We start from the raw sequence: 23,098 nt of genomic DNA, 5'->3' as shown, positions 1-23,098 counted from the left end.
TCATCAGTTATTAGATTGACTGAAATGGCTGCTGCAAACACCCAAATATTTACAACTAAAAATGATTAAGATTAATAGGGGTGTTCAAACTTTTTCATATGACTGTATGCCTGATTCTCATCCTATTGATTGAAAATACCTAATTCTGACTTCATCTTCAAACTGACTGCTAATATTTGAGGTTCACATACTTCTGCAACTCACAGATTTAGATCTCTTCAGTTTCTGAATCAGTTTTTCTGATTTTGCTATTTATAGGTTTATGTTTGAGTAAAATGAACATTGTTGTTTTATTTTATAAACTACAGACAACATTTCTCCCAAATTCCAAATAAAAATATTGTAATTTAGAACATTTATTTGCAGAAAATGAGAAACGGCGGAAATAACAAAGAAGATGCAGAGCTTTCAGACCTCAAATAATGCAAAGAAAACAAGTTCATATTTATAAAGTTTTAAGAGTTCAGAAATCAATATTTGGTGGAATAACCCTGTTTTTTAATCACAGTTTTTTTTTAGTTTGATGGCTTGTGATCATCCATCTTCCTCTTGATTATATTCCAGAAGTTTTCAATTTGGGAAAATCAAAGAAACTCATCATTTTCATAATATATGTAATATATGTAATAGTAGATAATCCTCAATAAATAAATGACCAAGTATAATATGTTTGCCTCATCTACTTTTAGGACTTGTGTGATAATGTTTAAGTTCATGTTTATGAAAACATTCTAACGGATTTACAAACGTTTAAGCACCGCTTTATATTGTAAATAAACAAAGTGGGGGAAGTTCCTGAACGTGAATCCCCCGAACCCCGCACCCCCCCCCCCTCCCCCAGCCCCCCATTCAGCCTCACTTCCTGTTCGGACAGGGGGCCAAATTGCATATACATCTGCTGGCCTTGGAGTTTCCTTTTCGATTCTATCTGATGAATAGAGGAAGCAGAGTGGTTTTGTTTATGGGAATAAAAGAAGTGATTATTAACAGATTCAGCACACGCTGAGATAAAGCCTTTACCATCTGTCTGGATACAGCGCAGCGTTTCGACGTCCGGGGAGAAACGTTCTCCACAGCTGCCTGGCCTCCGTCCTAGAACACGATGAGAGACAGTTATCACCATTTCACACACACACCGAACACACACACACACACACACACACTGACACACTCACACATCGCTCTCAATCCTACACAGTACTGCTGTGGGAGATTTTCTGTTTTTCCTTCTTCGATCCTTTATTTTAGTAAACTTTACTTAATTTTTGCATACAATATTACCTAATTACAATTACTTACTTTATACAATATTATATATGATTTTAGTTAAAACACACATTCAAATATTTACATAATCTTAAAGATTTATTTTGTAAACAGACCAAGTCTCACTGTCTCAACACATGGATGGCATGTAATACACAGTGTAATCTGTGTGTTTTAACTAAAAATATTTAAATTTTAGGAATTATAATATATTATGTATCATAAATTATTTCAATAATTTTGTATAAATTAAGTAATTGTAATTAGGTAATATTGTATGCAGAAATTAAGTAAAGTTTACTTAATTCTTCCTATAAACAGACCCAGCTAAAAATAATTGGTTAATAGGACGTTTTCTGAATGTCACAGCTGTATATCCCCCTATCACTAGTGATACCATTACACCAGGAGGGTGAAGACTAGCACATGCCTCCTCCGACACATGTGAAGTCAGACTCCGCCTCTTTATGAACTGCTACTGATGCAGCATTAACAAGTAGCATCACAGCGCTAACACTCGGAGGAAAGCGCAGTGACTCGGTTCTGATACATCAGCTCACAGATGCAGCCTTGTGCTGATCCACATCACCCTAGGAGTGATGAGAGGAAAGAGTACCATCTACTATACCCACCCAGAGAGAGCCAGGCCGACTGTGCTCTCTCAAGGTTCTGGCAGCTGATGGCAAGCTGCATGATCGGGATTCGAACCAGCGGTCTTACCAGTGTGTTACTTTTAACATTTCTATAACATTAGTATTCATCTATATGGTAACATTGTCTGAGAAACATTTTAATAACATTGTGATGCAAACCATTATTATTATGTCACACATCTAAAACATTATTTCTGTAATGTTACAGAATGTTAAAAGTTCTGAAACCTTTTCAAAACTGTTGCAAAATGTTCTTTTAATATTCTCTGTTGGCTGGAGAGTGATCCGGTAGGTTTGTTGGATTAAAAAAATTACAACTTTATTTTGCTATTCATTTAAACTAACTTGTATTAAAAGTACTCTTTTACATGCTCCACGTGCAATTACACCTTCTCACCAGAGAGGGCTCCAAAACCTGAATCTACAAAACATGACAAACAAATTTACAAGTAGTTTACTTTACAAGTGTTCACTAGGATGAGGTTTAAAATATTGATTCTTAGCTGCGCCCCTGAAATAGCAATCCGCCAAAGTCAGAGCACACTTAGCTATTAAAGGGAATACTGAATGGCAAGTGACACACTGATTAGTTTATGTCATGTTACGGCCAAAACCTACACACACATGGTTAATTAAGAGAATTAATACATGCCTTTTGCTCATGTTACTTTTCCTGTCGTTACGATAGCAAATACACGCTGACACATTCTTAACTAAGCTGATCACAAAAATAGGGTCCAGTTATTTATTTACAGTAAACAAAAGGTCAACACAAGTTTGTTACAAAGCGGAAATCACTCAGTACAGCAAAATAATGTTTAAACCAAGAGGACACCATTTCTCAAGATCAAACCTGGACTCATTTACTGCAAGATTACTAAAAACAATAGCAGACTCCGGAAGCAAGAGCTCGGTTACATATTCAGAGCATGTGGATATGAGTTACTCAGGGTGAACTGAACTAAAGAACACTGAGTGAAAGCAGAAGTTTAAATAAGGCAAAGCCCTCTTTAACAAGCCAAGAAATCTGATTAAACTTGTGGAAAAAGCGTGAACAAGCGCAGAGAACACTGAGAGAAGAACACACACTAAAATAGCTCTGTTTGCTGGAGAATTCCTTTTTAAATGAAGAACGCCTGAACCTAATCTAATTCTCGAAGAGAGCAAGTTAGGACACTACAATGACAATGGGGTAGAATAACAATACTGAGCAAATACTACTGCTGGAAGAAGAGCACAGCATAACCAATAACCAGCTCAAACTGGACACAAGATGGTTATGTTGGTTAAACAGTTAAGCTCTTGACTAATAAAGGGTTTCTTCTTGTTTGAGTTTGGTTTTTCTGTATCGCTGACCAAGCTAGACCCCATTATGCCCGTCACGATTATTACATTATCAACCTAAGCCCTATCCGGATGTGATTAATTCTCAGGGGGTTCTGTAGTCATTTTCTCTTTTATGGGGATTTTAATCCTCTGTGATTTTATTCCTGTCCAGAACGACCATGTACGTGTTTTTCTCAGACGTCCTCTGAGATAAAAAAATACAGGCTGAATTATCTACTGTACTCTTTTCGTGGTCCTCCGGTAATTTTAGTCCCGTCCGGACACACATCTCTGAGTTTCGTGACTTTGAGTTTAATAAAACAGCTATTTGTCCACTGCCGCACACCGTAACTACACTTTGGGCGCGCGTTTCCAAGGAGATCCACATAAAAAACACAACAGGGAGTGGAAATGGAGGAGCTACTGATCGCGATGTCATGTGACCGAGAAAGCCAAAAAAAACTCACTGGTCCTCCTGTTTTTTTAATTGCAGTCCAGATACAGGAGTTTTGTCACTGAGTAGAAGAGTGAAATATTTTTTACAGACGTCCCCCTGAGAAACTAATCCCGTCCAGATAGGGCTTTAGTGTCTTAAGAGCTTTACACAAGTTGAACTTCTTTCAATTTCATACAGAACTATTGAGTAAAAGATCACGTAAATAAACTGCAGGAACAATTTAATCATAGAAAATATAAATTCCAGCATTCTTTTGAAGTGAGCTTATAAGGTTTTGTGGTATAAATAGCCACTGTCCTTATTTTACACAGATAACTTTTTTTAAGAGCATAGATGTTTATAGGCTACTTCTGAGACTTTTTAACGCGCTCATTTGCTTTTAAAAAAGAGACCCCTGTATTTCCTGTCAAATCCAGGGCTTTCCAGGGCTACGAGTGGTGCTGCCACTATGATTGGGAGATCGCTGGTTTAAATCCCGTTCATGCAGCTTGCCATCAACTGCCAGAGCCCAAGAGAGCATAATTGGTCATGCTCTCTCTGGGTTGGTAGAAGGCCCTTGTTTGCCTCATTACTCTGAGGTTGATGTCGAACATCACAAGGCTGCGTCTGTGAGCTGATGTATAAGAACCGAGTCGCTGCGCTTTCCTTCAAGCGTTAGCGCTGTGAAGCTACTCGGCAATGCTAAATTATCAGCAGCAGTTCAAAAAGAGGCGGAGTCTGACTTCACATGTGTCAGAGGAGGTGTTGGGGCAACACTAGTGATAGGGGGAGTCCTAATCAGTGGGTTGGGTAATTGGCCTTGTAAACTGGGTAGAAAATGGGATAGAAATGAGGTGGAAGGTTTCTTCATACAGCACATTGTCCCACCCCCCCTTATCGTGGTTCTACTGTGTGTTGGCGGTCACGCTCAAGTGCTCAAAGCAGAGTGAAGGTTAATCCATGCTAAGAGTTAACTATCCTTACACACAATAACAGAGGGGAAAAGGCTCTGTTTTAATGTGTGTGTTTGTGTGTATAAGTGTGTTATCTTACCTCCACAAGGATTTCTCTGCTGGTCAGCACACAGTTCTCATCAGGGAAAGTTTCACACAGGTTCTCAAAGATACTCAAGCTCTCCCTGGAAAACAGTACAGAGTACGTCATACACACACAGGAACACACTGTAACTCCAGTAGAACATCATTAGAAAGTCATTTTCCACTACAGTCTACAGCAGGGGCGTCCAAACTACGGCCCGCGGGCCATTTGCGGCCCGTTTCTTTTTTGGAGTGTCTCGCGAGGTATTTTAGAAATAGAATGAAAGTTCGCCGCTGTTAAGCAGGTTTTTATAATGTGAGACTCAACGTTTGAACGCTAGGTGTCAGAAACGGGCCAAAAAATCTTAAAGCGGAGATGGAGCACATTTCTAGCACAGAAAAACAGGGAAAAGAGTCTAAAAGTGGAGAGGGAACGCATTTCTAGTGCAGAAAAACAGGGAAAAGAGTGTAAAAGCGGAGAGGGTGCGCATTTCTAGCGCAGAAAAACGGGCCAAAAAGTCTTAAAGCGGAGATGGAACGCATTTCTAGCGCAGAAAAACAGGGAAAAGAGTCTAAAAGTTGCCCTAATTAAGGAGTTTAAAATTAAACATCAATTTAAAAAATCTTAGTTTACACAACACTGTCAAAGATAAAGAAAGTCAAGTAAAATGGTGTGTAAATGAAATAATCAGGAAAATTTATTATTTAAAGTGGTATATTTCATTATTTGTTTTATTACGGAGTCCCCAGTTCCCCATCACTGCTGATGCCACAACACCAGGAGGGTGAAGATCAGCACATGCCTCCTCTGATACATGTGAAGTCAGACTCCACCTCTTTTTTGAGCTGCTCCTGATGCAGCATTGCTGAGTAGCATCACAGCGCTAACGTTCGGAGGAAAGTGCAGAGACTCGGTTCTGATACATCAGCTCACAGATGCAGCCTTGTGCTGATCCACATCACCCTAGGAGTGATGAGGTTAAAGAAAGAGCGCCATCTACTGTACCCACCCAGAGAGAGCAAGACCAATTATGCTCTCTCAGGGCTCTGGCAGCTGATGGCAGGCTGCAAACGTTTTCTGTTAGCTGGGATTAGCGAGTACCTGCTGACTGCAGCCCATGTCTTCCTCAGCCTGTAGATGGGGTTGGATTGCAGGGCGGAGAGGATGGCCCTCAGGGAGGAGAAGTTCTTCAGACGTCTGCACTCCTATAAGAGTTAAAAACAGACCATTGAACCAGCTGAGAAATACATTACTAGAGATGTGTGCTTGTGAAAAAGGCCAGATGGTGACTAACGGTGATCATTTAGACAGTTTTAAGCCTAAGAGCTCAATTTAGGGACTCTGATTATTGACTGTTGTCTAGGTTTATTTTTTAGTCAGTGGAGTAACTGTGTTTTCCACTGCTAAAATTAAAATTAAACAAAAAACTCTGTTCGTCCCCAGCATTCTGAAATACAGCATTTTTTTATACAACGTTCCCAACAGATTTACAATGCTAAAGATAGGGGCAAAGAATTACCCATGCAAAGAAATCACTATTTTTACACCATTAACAACACGCTCAAAATAGCTCCAAAATTCATTGGTAGAATACTAAAAGAACCCTGAAATTTAAAAGGAGGCTCTGAGAGCTTTGCAAGTGCACAGATAAGCTCTATCTGGACGGGATTAGCTTCTCAGGGGTCTGTGAGAAATATTTCACACCTCTATAACTCTTATATGCAGACTGTAGATAATTCAGCCTGTCATTTTTTTTTTCAGAGGACGTCTGAGAAAAACATATACATGGTCGTTCCGGACGGGAATAAAATCACAGAGGACCCCCATAAAAAAGAAAATTGAAGTCTCAAACCTGTGCAACTCGTATCCACTTCTCAATGATTCTGGCTCTCTGAGTGACGGCAGACTGTGGGCTGGACGGAGGACAGGAGGAAGGACAGAGCAGTGAAGTGATAACTCTGTTAGTGATGGCATTAAACTGGGCGATGGTGGCGCGGATGGTGGGCGACAGATTCTCCTTCTTATCTCTTTGAGACCACACACAGCCCAGACACTGGAACGGCACCACCTTCACAAACAGCTCCTGAAATTTACATACAGAATATCATTCAGATTCAGATTCATATACAGAACAGTTCTATTGGTTTGTACAGTGTTTCTTTTATTCAAACAAGCAAGAATCAGCCAATCAGGAGGAGCGAATGTAGCACTGAGACTCACAGTGTCCAGCCTGGTGAGCTGCTCAGCCAGTCCTGCAGTGGAGAAATCCATGAAGTCTGTCTGATTGGTTGAATCGTCCGATTCGTCCGAGTCCTTTTCATTCTGAGCCGCCACTGGATCATCTCCCAGACCATCCTGCTCATTATTCACAACATCTGAGAGAAGAGACAAGATAATTCTCTTTATATTACTAATGACAACAGAGAAGTGCCTGGCATCATGATATATGACATGCCAAAAGTCATGGAATAGTAGTGTGTTAAACGATCACAATGGCAAAGACTTTTAGCAAAAAAAAAAAAACTAAAACATTTGGCTGAATGTTGAATACAGAAACTGTTTTTTGCAGGTTTTCTATACAGCTTAGATTCTCTGCCTGAGCCAAAGCCCAAGCCGATGCCTGAACCAAACACGGGCCAAGATTTCCCATCACTTTCCTCAGGGTTGGGCTGTTTTTTTATGGTATTGTGATTTTATATAAAGCTATGGCTATGCAGCACTGTATGTATCTGTTCTTAACAACATTGTTTTTTAAAAACTAGGTATATTCTTCCTCAGTGTTGTAATGTTAATTTACATCTTTCTAAACAGATTTCACTCATTCAAACAGCCCGAACATGTTTATAAAAAGCTTATGTAACACTCTACTTACTAAAAAAATGTGGGGTTTAAATCAGGTTCAGGCTCATAATGACAGTTTATAGATTGTGTCGGGCTTTGGCAGAATATGAACAGGATATTTTGGGACCAATCTAAGCTCTAGTTTTTGATAAATTTTCTATTGCGAAACAAACTATTATAAAACATTTTTTTTATATTTATTAAACCCTCTATAGCATGGTGTTGTCATCAAGCAGCACACCACTTTCTTATTATTACAGTATCCACTTAATTTTTGTAAAATATTTTTTTTATCACAAAATGTCTAAAAACATCATATTTATTTATTTTTTCATTTGCTTACTAAAACAGGCTACATTTATTAGGAATAATGCTAAAGCAGTTATTACTTTCCTTCCAAAAAAATAAAAATCTGTGCCTTGGAGGGTTAACACTTTTGAAGATCCCACGAGACATTCCAGTAAAGCACAGTACATTTACCTAAGCAGTTCTATTCTAATCATAAATGCAGCTACAGGTATTTCAGCAGAGGAGCGCTATTTTAAATAATAGTTTACTTCAGCACTGCTACATTAATTACACACTTACAGAACTTACTCAACCGTGCTGCTCTAAACAAAAAAGATAACTCAGCAGTGGTCAGCAATTTGGTTGTTACTTTGCCTCTGTATTTATTTTTCAATTTGTAAATCTCACTAAACAGTGCTACCTACAGTTTGAATAGGTAGTAAACTGAATAAACTGATACCAATAAACTGTTTATTTTGTGCAAGTGTAGCTAAAGTAAAAATGAACTTAAACCTGCAGTTTGTTGGCTCCCTGCCAGCTCTCTCTCACACTCCCTGCATTAGTATGCAGCTATGCCTGCTGTCGCTGCTTTAAAATCCTAACGTCAGAGGAAGCACTGCTGTATATATGAATGCTTTTTATTTATACGAATTAAAATTCTTTTGCCTTTTCACATCCAAATAATTCTAGTTGTCAAGTATTCATAAGTATTAACAATTCACCTTTTCATATAGCTTTCACCAGTTAATCTTCAGTTAATTTAAATGTTTAGAGAGCTAGGCTGCTGCCTAGAGGAGTCCACAGCTGCTGATTGCCGGGTTTTAGAAGTCAGAGTATTTATAAATCAAGTTTATACTATAAATTGGGCATCAAAAACAGTCGAGGTTCCTATGAGGAACAAAATCCTGACCTTCTGACTGGAACCTCCTGAGGAGAGCCTCGTAGTGCTTAGCCAGAGGAGAGAGAGAGGGATGACGTCTGAGCTCAAGACACATCAGGCGTAAAGAAGAGTGCATCGGAGAGTCCCTGAAATCCTCAGCGAACTCATCCAGCCAGATCTGGAGCAACGTCCACAGAGAGCTGAAACAAAAAAACATATACCGGTACTGAATATCACAGTGCCATACATGAATATGTTTTAGATTTTAGATTCTTCAAAGTAGCATCTCTTGTTTAGATGACAGTTTTGCACATCTTAGCTGGACCTCCTAAGTTAACAGCTGTGCTGAACTTATCAAGAGTTATTACTTGAATTTCTTGTCTCTTAATATTCAGTTATTAATATTTGTTATTTTTGCCATCAGTGTGTATTTCTTTTGCTACATTGTTTTATATTGTTTGCTGAATTCTCGTCAGTCAATCAATACCACCTACTTTACTGTTATACACTGTGAGTGGTACTAAAGCTTATGGATGGATATCACCCCACACTCCAACTCCCATAATTCACCGTTTTTCACTTGCCATGAGCACATTAACCAGTGTACAGCCTCACTCACAAGATACCACCTCACAACATGTACAGGTGAGGGCTGTTTCCAAGCTATGCCCTGGGACAGTGTTAATGCTATGCATGTTAGTGACAATCCCAAGTGTTAAAAATAAGTTAACAGTTAACAGCTGTGCTGAACTCGTCAAGAGTTAATTACCGTATTTTTCGGACTATAAGGCGCACCGTATTATAAGACGCACTATCAAAGAACGCCTATTTTCTGGTATTTTTCCATACATAGGGCGCATCGCATTATAAGGCGCGTTAAGTGACACTAGAAAGGGTGCCTATATCAAAGTGAACAGGGGTGGCGCCATGTTTCCCTTCCCCCACGGGGGGGGAGGGGGGGGTGTCTTGCCGGTGGAGCGTCTCAGTATACAAATCTAGCTCTTTCAAAGTCAAACGAGTGCTGGATATTAATCTACACAGATTCCTCTCCTGAAAACTGTTTATTTGGGTGAGTAACGTGCTTCAGTTTATTTACAGTAAGCTTAGATTTCCAGATGTCCACTAAGGCTTGCTGCACCAGCGTTAGCATAGCTATCCGCTAGCACGCTAGCTAGTCCCCTAAACTAGTAAAGTTAACCCAAACTTAAACGACAGCGTTACACTGAGTAATCCTGCGTGTTCTGGTAAGACAGTGAGATATTAGCTAGCGATTCGTCCCCCGTAGCTTGTTTTAACACGGTAAACAAGCAGATTACAGGCTGATAAAACTCACCTCTGAGAGAGTTAGCGCTTAGCATCTAGCTAATGCTAGCCAGGCAAAGCAGCACAGACTTACAGGCTGATAACTCACCTCTGAACGGTGAACGCTTAGCGATTAGCATCTAACTCTAATAATACTGCTCCAGCAGTATTAAAAGTACTAAATTTAGATAATACTGATCTCTGAACAGTGAAAAAGCTATCTAGCTTAGCGGTTAGCATCTAGCTAATGCTATTGCTGCTCCAGCCACGGAGCTGCACGGCTCTGAACGGAGTGTGTGTGTTTACTTTAGATAATTTAGATAATACTGATCTCTGAACAGTGAATAAGCTAGCTAATGCTATTGCTGCTCCAGCCTCGGAGCTGCACGGCTCTGGACTCTGTATAGCACTGAAACTCTCTATAACGCTGCACCGAGTGTGTGTTTACTGCTCCTTACAACCTGACGGGTAAAATCCATACAAAAGGCGCACCGTATTATAAGACGCACTGTCAATTTTTGTGAAAATTAAAAGTTTTTAAGTGCGCCTTATAGTCCGAAAAATACGGTACTTTAATTTCTTGTCTCTTAATGTGTTTGAGAGCATCAGTTAAAGTAAAGTAGTGAAGAGGTAGAGTTACAGGTATACAGTAAATAGCTCTATTTGAGCACCCTTGTAAAAGAAAAGTGTATTAAGTATGTTTTTTAAAAGTGTACTTTTATAACATTTTATAACACTAAATTTACTTTTTTGGAAAAACTAATGGCAACTTAAGTATATTTTAAACATACAAACAAACACAAAAGCATTAAATTGTGTTTGTGCCTGAGTGCTTTCTGTAAACTTAGAAAGTAGATTTAAGCATGTGCCTTTAAACATTCTTTTTAATACATTTGAAGTATATTGTAAATATACCTTTATACACTGAAACACTGGAAAGAAAAAATACACTAAAGTGCACTTCAAGCAGTATTTAATGCCATTATATATATTTTCTATCAACACAACATATAATTTAAAGCATTTTAAAGCATTAAAAATACATTTCATGGAAATACAGGAAAATAATGTTTTATATTTGTATTTTCATAGAGTAGATTCAATTAAAAATGCACTTTCAGTATTCTTTATCTAATTTGAACATACTTTTAATGCTTTTACGTAGACTTCCTTTTCTCAACTTACTAAAGAAGCATAAAAAATGACTTGAAATTAAAATAAGTCAATCTGAAAGTCAATTTTTAGAACTTTGAAAGCATCCTCAAGTGCAGTCGGTAAAAAAAAGACCATCAAAAAAATGTAATGATGATGATGGAACTGGCTTTAATCAGGGACACTCCAGGAAAGGAACAGCAATAGTTTCCTCTGTTGTACAGGATAAGTTAATCAGATTTACCAGCCTCAGAAACCTTACAAATTTTCACAAAGTCTTTTTGAGTTTTCCCGCTCATTAATAAACCCGAGCTCTATCTGCCTTAAGGGCTTTACATGGAAAAACTCAGTGACGCAGTGATTCACTCTGAATCCGGGTTTAATCTGCCCGGAAAACAAGATGCAAGCACCGACACGTGTTCAGACTGCAGCGATAATAATTCTTAAGAAAAGAAAAATGAAACTTTGTAAGCTGTATCACAAAAAAGCATCAATTCCACATACTCACTGACATGCCAAACATCAAGGAACAGCCGTCACAGAAAAGCACCTCAGTGGATTTGAAATAAATCAATCAACATTTGACTGAAAGGTAGATTTTCAGCTTTGATAAACAAAAATATTGCATTAACCATTTAAAAATTACACCCATTAATTATGATTTTTAATACTTTGGATTGTCACTAACATTTATAACATTAACATTTTCTCAGAGCATAGCTTGGAAACAGAGCCCCATCTGTACAGGTTGTGAGGTGTTATCTTGTAAATGAGGCTGTACACTGTCAATGTGCTCATGGCAAGTGAAAAACAATGAATTATGGGAGCTGGACAGTCATTCAAATTATGAAGAAAAACATATTTTTTTTATTTAGTAAATAAAAACAGTGTTAGCTGTATTTTCTCAGTCAGCTTTATGAGGTAGAGTCACCTGTAATTCAGGCTTTCAGTTAACAGCTGTGCTGAACTCATCAAGAGTTAATTACTTGAATTTCTTGTCTCTTAATGTTAAAGTTTGAGAGCATCAGTTAAAGTAAAGTAGTGAAGAGGTAGAGTTACAGGTATACAGTGAATAGTGAATATTGGTATAATAAAAATAAAGATTTACTTTAAGAAATGAAGGTCAGTCAATCTTGAAAGTCAATTTTAAGAACTTTGAAAGAATCCTCAAGTGCAGTCACAAAAAAAAAGACCATCAAAAACGTTATAATGATGGAACTAGCACTCATCAGGACCGCCTCCAGGAAAGGAAGAGCTTCCTCTGTTGCACAGGGAAAGTTCATCATCAAGACTTACCAGCCTCAGAAACTGCACGTTAACATCACCCCAGATAAGAGCATCTAAATGCTAAATGCTAAAAAGTTTGTTTAACCCTTGAATGTGTTCCTTCATCAAAGTAGGATGGCTAAAAAAATGATCCAGTGCTGTATAATATGCATCATACCTGTTATGACACTTGCTGTTGTCCAACTCTTCATCAAGACTGTCCCTGTTTGAGAGAACAGACAATATAAACACATTTAATACGAAAGAGTTCAACCCAAAACTGAAGACTTTTCACCAGTTTTAGATCAGTTTCAGCCCTGAAACATGAAACATGCTCACTGTGCGTCTGAGTAAAAAGAGCTGAATGCTAACTAATGCTAATACCCCTCATTAAAGTCTTTAAAAGCACAAAGTTCTGGGATCAGCACTAAAACAAGAGCCACCAACACCAACCAATGATCACGCTGAGCATTTGTCCAAAACTACCAATTGTCCTCAGGGGAAAACATGCTGAGACACAGGAGAGTCGTCTGGGAGGAATGACGCAATGCGCTTAACTGGAAGCCACCTTTGTTGATTGTCTTTCCGAGCGGAGTTTGTTTAAAAAACACGTCCTTTAAAACGTGAGGCAGCCAGCCTTCGCTCCAGGCGACCTTCAGAAAGACTCAGAGATTCAGAGATCGTCTGGAATGCGTCTTATTTGAGTGGAAAACAGACGAGGCTGGAGGAGACCCAGGGTATAATAGTTTAATTTTTTTTATTTTATTTCGTTTACAATTTGTTTTTCTTCTCCAATTCAGTTAGTTTTAATTGAATTTTGTTTTTAGAGTGTGTTTGCTAGATTTTATTAGTTTTTATTGTTTTATTAGTGCTTAGTTTTAGTTTGTTTTTATTAGTTCTAGTACTAGTTTGAATATTTTTTTCATACTTTGGGTTATTTGTAAGGTGCCAGATTCAAAAAGGTGTTATGTAAAAAACTCTACAAAAGAAACTATAAATATATTATATGGTTTCTTTTGAAGAGTAATAAAACTCTTCAAAAGAAACCATATAATATATTTATAGTTTCTTTTGTGGAGTTTATTATGCAGTTACTGTTAAAAACAAACAACTGTCCACAAAAAACTACACTTAGCAACCACCACAGATACCATAGCAACACCTTAGCAACCACATAGCAACAACTTAGCAACCACCACTGAGACCACAGCAACACCTTAGCAACCACCTAGCAACACCTTAGCAACCACCTAGCAACTGCTTAGCAACACCTTAGCAACCACCAAAGACACCATAGCAACCACCACAGACATCAAAGCAACACCTTAGCAACCACCTATCAACCACTTAGCAACACCTTAGCAACCACCACTGATACCATAGCAACACTTTAGCAACCACATAGCAACACCTTAGCAACCACCTAACACACCCCATACTGCACACCGAGCACAGAAAACCTGAGGAAAACAGCAAAGCAACAGCAGTCCGCCCTTTAATCAGGCATTTAAATTACTTTTTAGAAGGTAAATAAGAGTGTTTTTTTCTGGGATTAAAAGCGTGAATTCAGCTGTAACTGGAAATATCTGCGCTGCAAAACTGTGCTGGACTGAGGTGCACAGCTTTCCACACATGCTCACGTTTACAAGCACTTGCCCAACCATGTGAATGGAGGCCATGCGGTTACCTCGTATTTACTCCTGCCCCCCACCCCCCCTCATGCTCCCCCTCCCCCTCATGCTCCCCCTCCCCCTCACGCTTCTTAGGCAGCAGCAGCCTGTCACTCACACAGACAGAGAGACAGCACTGTGTATCTTCTTCAATAAAATAAATCTAAACATTGCAACATGACGTGTTTGATTTAACTGCCTTAAGTAACATCACGCGTTCTGCAATGTGACTATTGTGCATGCGCTCATCGCAATGATGATGCTTAAACGATATATCGTGCAGCCCTAGTTTCAGTAAGCGAAAATGTAACCCTGGAGGAGACTCAAGACGTACAAATACAGTGAAAATCAGCTCAGTTAAGAGTAAAACTGCAGACTCTCTGAAGCCTCCAGCCTGGCTTTACTCCATGGTGTCAACATTTCAGGAGAAATCACTCCAGGCCCACGACTTCTCCAGGAAACATTTGGCTCACAGCAGAAAGGGAGGGTTTTCCAGCAACCCGTACAGGCCAGTCATGGGATGTGAGTTCAAGGCTAGAGGCCGACGGTTAAATAACACGGTCATTAATAACAGTCATGAAGGCAGGAAACTGCAGGTGGGACAGAATGATACAAAACAAAACCCCAGACTATCACATACAGGGCCCTATATTATATACACCCTAAGCAAGGTGCGTCGTGATGCTCATTGCTATCTTACACCCCTCCAACAGTCTATTTTCACACCTTCCGTCTACGTCTTTTAAATAACAGCAGTTCCAGTGGTTCTCAAACTGTGGTACTTGAAGCACACCAAGGTGGTACACCACCAAATAAATGGTTTTAATGTACCAAAAAAAAGCAAATGCATGTGGGTACCAGGGGATTTCCAAATCCGTGGGTCCTAAATATGTGCCTGGTTTTATTGGACACAATGACTAGAGTTTACAGAATTCACCTTAATAGCATTAATTTATTGTGTTTTATATTGGTATCAGGATATCCAACAGCATTTTCACGCATTGCCATTTTTGTCCACATCGTTCTCTCCCTAGTTTCCTTGCATATGTTCCTATGGATAACTTTTAGGTGGTACTTTGACTTTTTAATTTGATTATGGGTGGTATATAGGTGAATTCCTGCCATATTGCTACTGTATCTTGGCAACGGAAAACACAGGTTCTCCACTGACTGATTTAAACCCTGACAACACTCAGCAGTCAGACGTTCATTGCTATCTTGGCAATGCAGATGCGCTGTGCATGAACGTGCATAAACAAAACTTTTATATCAACAATAAACAGAATACACAGTAAAATGACACTGATGTTCTTTACAGCCTGAACAAGAAGGACAGTGTCCTCTGCTGAGATGCGCAGAAGCGATGCACCAATAAAATAGCAATCTGCCAAAATCAGAGCGCACCTGGCTCTTAAAATGAATTGCAAGTGACACTCTGATTGGTTTAATTCACATTACGCCCAAAACACACCCATGATTAATTAAGAGGATTAGTTCATGCCTTTTGCACATACTGAGCTGTGCAAGGTGTACTTTTCCCGTCATTACAATAGCAAAGTTTCAAATCAACCTGCATGGTGCAGCATTGACAGCTCGTCTGTAGATCATTAAATAGGGCCCCACAGTCAAGTAATAATTAAGTACAAATTAGTGGTTCCAAAAGAACATAACTTAAGTACAGACCTATTTCAGCATAATTTAAGTATACCTTTTTTCACAAAGGCAATCAGATCTGCATCACAATCAAACATGCAAAAGATAAATTGTGGGGTTCTATTCTATTTGTAATTGTTCAATAATAATTCTATTAATATTAAAAGTTAAAATGTACAAGGGTTGGACAATGAAACTGAAACACCTGGTTTTAGAGCACAATAATTTATTGTGGTGACGGACAGTTCTGGTGGAGACAGGAGAGTTGAGGTGCACATTGAATTCTGTCGTGATTTGATCAGCCGTGGTTTTATGTTTTTTGTATACAATCCGGGTTAGCACCCGAACATCCCTTTCAGACAGCTTCCTCTTACAGCGTCCACAGTTAATCCTGTTGGATGTGGTTGGTCCTTCTTGGTGGTATGCTGACATTACCCTGGATACCGTGGCTCTTGATGCATCACAAAGACTTGCTGTCTTGGTCACAGATGCTCCAGCAAGACGTGCACCAACAATTTGTCCTCTTTTGAACTCTGGTATGTCACCCATAATGTTGTGTGCATTGCAGTATTTAGAGCAGAACTGTGCTCTTACCCTGCTAATTGAACCTTCACACTCTGCTCTTACTGGTGCAATGTGCAATTAATGAAGATGACCAGTGTTTGAGTTTCATTGACCAACCTCTGTATACAATATTTGGATGTAATTCATTAGGAAATGCTCAATTATTATAGCTGATTAATTAATATCATGGTGATTATGGGTGAATTTACAGATGTTGGAACACAGACCTCTGGAAGAGCATCTGGATGAGTTGGTTGGAGCTGGTGAAGGTGCGGTAGGTGGAGAGCAGGATCCTCCCGTAGTCCTGTTCCTGACAGCAGGGGTCGAACAGGTGAGCCACCAGCCGCTCCAGAGTGGCCGCTTTCAGCCTCCGTACTTTACAGGTGCGGTACTGAACGAACCCGGAGCAGGGGCAGGACTCCGGGCCCTCGCCCGCCTGCTGAACCGGCTCTCTGCGCAGCGTGATACCAAACACAGCGCCATCTTCAAACTCCTCACCCCACTCCTGAACTGGATCCTGAAACAGCAACACAAAAAAACACTAACCTGAGTTGAGGACGATATATCCTTCCAGAAAAGATTGCGATAAACGATATTATTGTCATTTTATGACAATTTAATGTTATTGATATAATGATAATACAACAGCATAACAAAACAATTATACCCTTTAAAGAGTTAAAAAATATTAATCATAGATTAATAGGGAAATAGGGAAATATATCGTTTTTTCTTTATAGTGCATTTTGTCCACACTGTGTAAATGTATTAAAGCACTGATTGGTCATTATTGCATGACTGGCTAAAATAACAGAGCACTTAAAAATGATGAGTTTCTTCGATTTTATCAAATTAAAAAATCTCTGGAATATAATCAAGAGGAAGATGGATGATCCCAAGCCATCAAACCAAACTGAACTGCTTGAATTTTTCACCAGGAGTAAAGCAGCATAAAGTTATCCAAAAGCAGTGTGTAAGACTGGGGGAGGAGAAAATGATGCCAAGAAGCATGAAAACAGTGATTAAAAACCAGGATTATTCCACCAACTATTGATTTCTGAACCTTTAATTGCATTATTTGAGGTCTGAAAGCTCTGCATCTTTTTTGTTATTTCAGTAATTTTCTCATTTTCTGCAAATAAAAGCTCTAAATATGTTCAGAAACTGAAGTGCTCTCTTCTTTTCTAAACTGCTCTCACTGAATTCATACACAAGAATGTGTTATTTATATTAACTGCGTGATGCATGATCATGATGTACACTCTTTATATAATTAGATATACTTCATATGTAAAATGGTTCCAGTTAATAATTTGTTTTAAGGAACAACTTCTATAAAAACACCTATAAAGTTTAGTGAATTTGACCAAATTGGCCCTGAATTAGTAAAACAAATACATAAACTGACCGTTTACAAGACAGAATATAGCTAGTATCACTAACAATATGGATTTTTTTATTGTTTTTAAATACATATATTATGGTCCATACTATTGACTGGATCTGCCTCTAAGTTTGACCAGATACAAAAACTGTAACCTTAAGTACTTGCTTATATCAATATCAATCAGATATAGATTTTTCCCTTCCTTAACTTTTTGGGGTCCACAAATATGCCAATTCAATTCAATTCAGTTTTATTTATATAGCACTTTTTACAACAGAAGTTGTCACAAAGCAGCTTTACAGAGAAAAACAGGTCCACGCCTCTTATGAGCAGCACCACAGAGATGCCAATTTTATGGTGACACAGTGGCAAGGAAAAACTCCCTTTAAGAGGAACAAACCTTGGAAAGAACCAAGACTCAGTCAGAGGAACCCATCCTACTCGGGTTGACCCGCTCAGTACAAACAAATAACAAACAACAAACAAATAACAGAACAAAACAGTACAGAGAATAAGCTAGAACTAATGTAACACGTACTAATTTATGAATATAAAAAATGTGATGGGCACAAACTATAGAGCTATGGCTAATAGAGAAACAGATTCTGAGAGTGTCAATATTGATCACTTTTTTGTAATGTTTCTATCCTGTAATTTCGTTCAGAATCGAACCGAAACTGATACTGAGTATGGGATCAGCCCACAGTAACACTTAAATGACTTTCAGATCAGACGCTTTTTTTTCTCCCACAGGAACGTTCTGTAATTTTTTCTCACTCTTTTGTTTAGAGCCCTGCAGCCCTCAGGCCCGGTGTTTAGAGGAACAACAACGAGTGCTGATCCGTCAGCTAAAAGCAGAGCTCTGAGACCCACAGCAAACACCCACTGAGATCATCCACTCACGCACACTCTCACGCAGAACTGGGTCAGCCAGTACAGCAGTACCTGTCATCACGTGAACCCTGCGTGTGATCGGAGGCACAGGTGAGCCTCTCACTGGCTAACACCTCGCTGAGTAACCTAATTACAGACCACCGCAAAAAAAGCTGATAATGAGCGGCTGGGCGGATTTCAGACTGCTATTTACGGCCCATTAGAGCATCAGCTGCAGGCCAAACATGTGAATCCACAGGTAAAAATAAGAGACGGTGTATTAGAGATGGTCAGTGTGGTGGATAACAACACTGCATACACACAAAGTGTTAAACTGTTAAAGTGTAAAGGCAAACACATGACTAGGGGTGGGCAATATGGCCCCTATTTGTGTGTATTTATCTTGATATTTATTTGTTTTTATTGTGTTTAACAGTTTTATTATTTATTATAAACAGTTTTATTCATTTATTACTTGAATGTAATATAATGTAGTAAGAGTATCATACATGATCAACAAAAAAAATCAAAAATGTTTGTTGTAAACATTTAGTAAATGATAATTACCAAGACCCTGATTTTGTATGAAATAATAAATACAAAAAAAACTAAGTACCATAATGCAGCAACAAAAATCTGCCACAAAACTAAAGTGTAGCATATTTTGAGCCTGCATATTAACTTTGAACAAACATTTAAAGGGTAAATGCAGTAAATATTCTTGTTTTCAATAATGTTACAATATTACGAAATGGAGTTTAATGGCAAAATTCCCTATCCCAAAAGCCCAATTCAGATGGGATTAGTTTCTCAGGGGGTTCTGGGGTAATTTTCTCTTTTATAGGGGGTCCTCTGTGATTTTATTCCCATCCAGAACGACCATGAACTTGTTTTTCTCTCTACAGGCTGAATTGTCTACTGTTTTTCGCTGAACTCCGTGGTCCTTCGGTAATTTTAGTCCTGTCCAGACGCACATCTCTGAGTTTTACCTCCTTGTGTTTAATAAAATAGCTATTTGTCCACTGCCGCGCACCATAATTACACAGAGATCCATGTAAAAACACAACAGCGAGTGGAAATGGAGGAGCTACTGAACGTGATGTCATGTGACCGAGAAAGCTAAAAAAATAACTCACTGGTCCTCCTGTTTTTTTCACTGCAGTCCGGAAGAGTGCAAGAGTTTTATCACTGAGTAGAAGTGTGAAATATTTTTCACAGACGTCCCCCTAAGAAACTAATACCATCCAGATAGGCTCAAGTGTTTAAAAAAGTGTTTAAAAACTCCAGCAGCACTGCTGCTGTATCTGATTCACTCACTGTACCAACAGCACAACACACACTACTAACACCTTGTACACCTCTATACACCATGCTAATCAGTGCTAATCACTGCAGTGCTGAGAATAATGACCACCCAACACCCAAATAATAATAATAATAATAATAATAATAATAATAATAATAATAATAATAGCTGCTCTGTGGTGGTTTTCTATCTTGTGGGGGTTCTGAGTATTGAAGAACAGTGTGAAAGGAGGAGAATAATAAAGTATTTAGAGATAAAAGTCCGTACTTACAGAACTACAAAGTGTCCTATACGATCAGTGGAGTTAAATGTGTGGTTACCACTTTAAAATAAGACTACCCTTATAAAGAGTTTATAAATGGTTTATAAGTGAGTTTATGAATTATTATTTGATTAGGTTGTAAATGCTTTAAGAACCATTGATAAGCAGTTATAACACATCAATTGAAAAGGCAAGAGTGAGTCGTTGTTTACTCAGTCATTTAAATCAATGTAGTCATTTAATATAAGTATTTAGAAAGATCTAAAGTTTGACAGTATAAATAAGTGTGGAACCAAATTAGATGTTTTTTAGCTCACTGTTGCCATTGCTATCTATGTGTTGTTATATATATATATATATATATATATATATATATATATATATATATATATATATATATATATTTTTTTTTTTTTTTTTTTTTTTTTTTTTTAAACTGTTTATTAATGTGTTTTTAAATATTTGCTAATACCTAATACCTAATAAATAAACATTAATAAACTCATTTATAAACCATTCGTAAAGCCTTTATAAAGGTAGTCTTACTTTAAAGTGTTACCAATTTGTGTCCCTCAGCTTGTATAAATAATCTATGAGCAGTGCTGTTCTGCTTTTGTGTTCACAGGCTGTTAAGAACATGCAGTCTGAACTTTCCTGTATTTATGGTTATTAGCAGCCTCAGGTGCAACTATTCATCTGTTCCTCTAAAGCGAGCACGAGTTCATTACGGTTTCTGATGAATAAGCATCAGAGGTGCCCTTTGTTTAATGTAAATGTACGAAGCCGGCGAGTAAAAAGAACCGGCGCTCGAGGAACAGTTCAAAGGAAGAGCACCTGGAACATCGTTACGTAACACTTTACTGAGACGAACAGAGCAGAATCAGAAACACAGCAATAATTCTGATAATTCTACATTAATAATATCAGTACATACTGAATACTGGATATTCCCACTTATATACTAATGCATCTCAAAAAATTAGAATATCATTGAATATAATATCCAAATGAAATGTACTGATAATAAAATTTACTGATGATCAGTGATGGTTTGGAGAGACGTGTCATCTGCTGGTGTTGATCCACTGTGTTTTATTATCAAGTCTAAAGTCAGTGCAGTTTTGTTTTCCCACAAAATATTACAGCACTTCATATCTTACAGCTTCCCTCTGCTGCTGACAACTTTTACAGAGATGCGGATTTCATTTTCCAGCAGGACTTGGCACACTGCCCACACTGACAAAAGTAACAATTGATCTTATATAATATTCGAATTTTCTGAGACACTGATTTTTGGGTTTATATTGGTTGTAAGCCATAATCATCAACAATATATGAAAAAGAAACAAACGCTTAAAATTGTATAAAATAATATAATATATAAGATTCAGATTTTGAACTGAATTACTGAAATAAAGTAACTTTTCAATGATATTAATTTTTTTCGAGATGCACTGCTAATACAGTAGTTGTGTTGTGTAAATGTTGTTGTTTTTGTTTTACCAGATAATTTTCAATTTACCAGATAGTCTAATCTAATCTAAATTTCTTAAACTTGAGTCTAATCTGACTGTCACGTCAACTGTTTTATTTTATTTTTGTTTGGACGATATGTTTCAGATATAACTACAGTAAACGATAAGGCCCGTCATCTGACAGTAAAAAAGTAAAAAAGGAACATAACCTCAATAATATTTGAAATGGTGATATCATCTATAAATATGTTTATTTGTATGTTTGTTCACATATGTTTGTGAACAGTACAAGTATTTTAGCCAATTATGCAATTATGACCAATCAGTGCTTCAGTAACTGCGACTCCATAATCACAGTGTGGACAAACTACAGTGGGTTTAGTCATCTTTAGAAGGGTTTAATTGCTTTGATATACTATTATATTATTATATTTAATGGTCATAAAATGAGAATAATATCATTTATGACAATAATTTGTAGCTATAGACAATATATCATCCACAAGAAAATGTTAGCGTGACAGGCCTATAAACTATGTTATATTTTTATTATCATTGCATGTCACTGATATAATAATACAATAATAGTTCAATTACACACGTTTAAAGACTAATAAACTTGGAATAATAATAAAAATCAGAATATAAATCTTTTACAATTTCCAATATTGTACGATATATCGATAACATACTTATTGTGACAGTCCTAAGCCTGTCCAATATATGAAAATGGAAAATAGGTGTAGAAAAATGGATATAATGGTCATAATGTTATGCGTCATCAGTGTACATATGTATACACATTAAAACCACTGGCAAATTAATTGATTTACTTCATCTACAGTGCATTCTGTCATGGGAATTATATATTAGGCAGAAAGTGAACAGTCAGTTCTTATAGTTGTGTAAGTGTTAAAAGCAGGACACAGAAAAAAAACGGAAAAGTGTTATAAGCATACTCTCAACCGGAAACAACTGTCCACCTGGAGCCCTGCATCAACCACTTAGGTTAATCCAGGACAGGACAGTCTATATTGACACACTTTCTCACTCTCACACACACACACACACACACACTCATTCACACGCCAGGGAAATTTACAGTAGATGTTTTGAAAGGAAACCAGAGGAAACCAATGAGGACACATGAGGACAAACAAGGGAAACTCCACCCAGACAGGGACTTGAACCCAAGACCCCAGTGATGAGAGGCAAGCGCACTAATCAAGCTGATGTCTGTATGTTTTGGGATTTAGGGGATTTAGGGCCCTCTCTGGTGAGAGTGGGTAATTGCACAGAGCATGCGGAAGAATCATTTTAAACTGGGCGGGTGTGATGCGGTCTCCTTTCAGAGCGGATTAATCCAGTTCCAGGTTATGTTCAGTCAGAAATTTCACTCTGTTTCTTTGGTTTTTACTATGAGTGAATGAGTTACTGAGCTCTGAGTTTCCTCCTCTGAA

General features: G+C 38.0%; 1 protein-coding gene across 1 annotated transcript in view; it reads right to left on the bottom strand.

The window, feature by feature from the left end:
- LOC103046751 (ral guanine nucleotide dissociation stimulator-like 1) overlaps window positions 1-23,098 on the bottom strand; it is a 47,550-nt gene that overhangs the window by 18,168 nt on the left and 6,284 nt on the right. Inside the window, exons 2-9 of the mRNA XM_022664970.2 lie at window positions 16,563-16,852; window positions 12,627-12,671; window positions 8,759-8,928; window positions 6,940-7,094; window positions 6,572-6,802; window positions 5,821-5,924; window positions 4,735-4,819; window positions 1,021-1,092 (exon numbers count right to left, since the gene is read on the bottom strand). Of these exons, the coding sequence (XP_022520691.1) occupies window positions 1,021-1,092; window positions 4,735-4,819; window positions 5,821-5,924; window positions 6,572-6,802; window positions 6,940-7,094; window positions 8,759-8,928; window positions 12,627-12,671; window positions 16,563-16,852 (1,152 nt within the window). The remainder of the gene's footprint in view (window positions 1-1,020; window positions 1,093-4,734; window positions 4,820-5,820; window positions 5,925-6,571; window positions 6,803-6,939; window positions 7,095-8,758; window positions 8,929-12,626; window positions 12,672-16,562; window positions 16,853-23,098) is intronic.

This window comes from Astyanax mexicanus, chromosome 19 (assembly GCF_023375975.1).
Source record: "Astyanax mexicanus isolate ESR-SI-001 chromosome 19, AstMex3_surface, whole genome shotgun sequence".
Lineage (NCBI taxonomy): Eukaryota > Metazoa > Chordata > Actinopteri > Characiformes > Acestrorhamphidae > Astyanax > Astyanax mexicanus.
The sequence above is the reverse complement of the archived record's forward strand: the minus strand, read 5'-3'. Positions and strand labels throughout refer to the sequence as shown.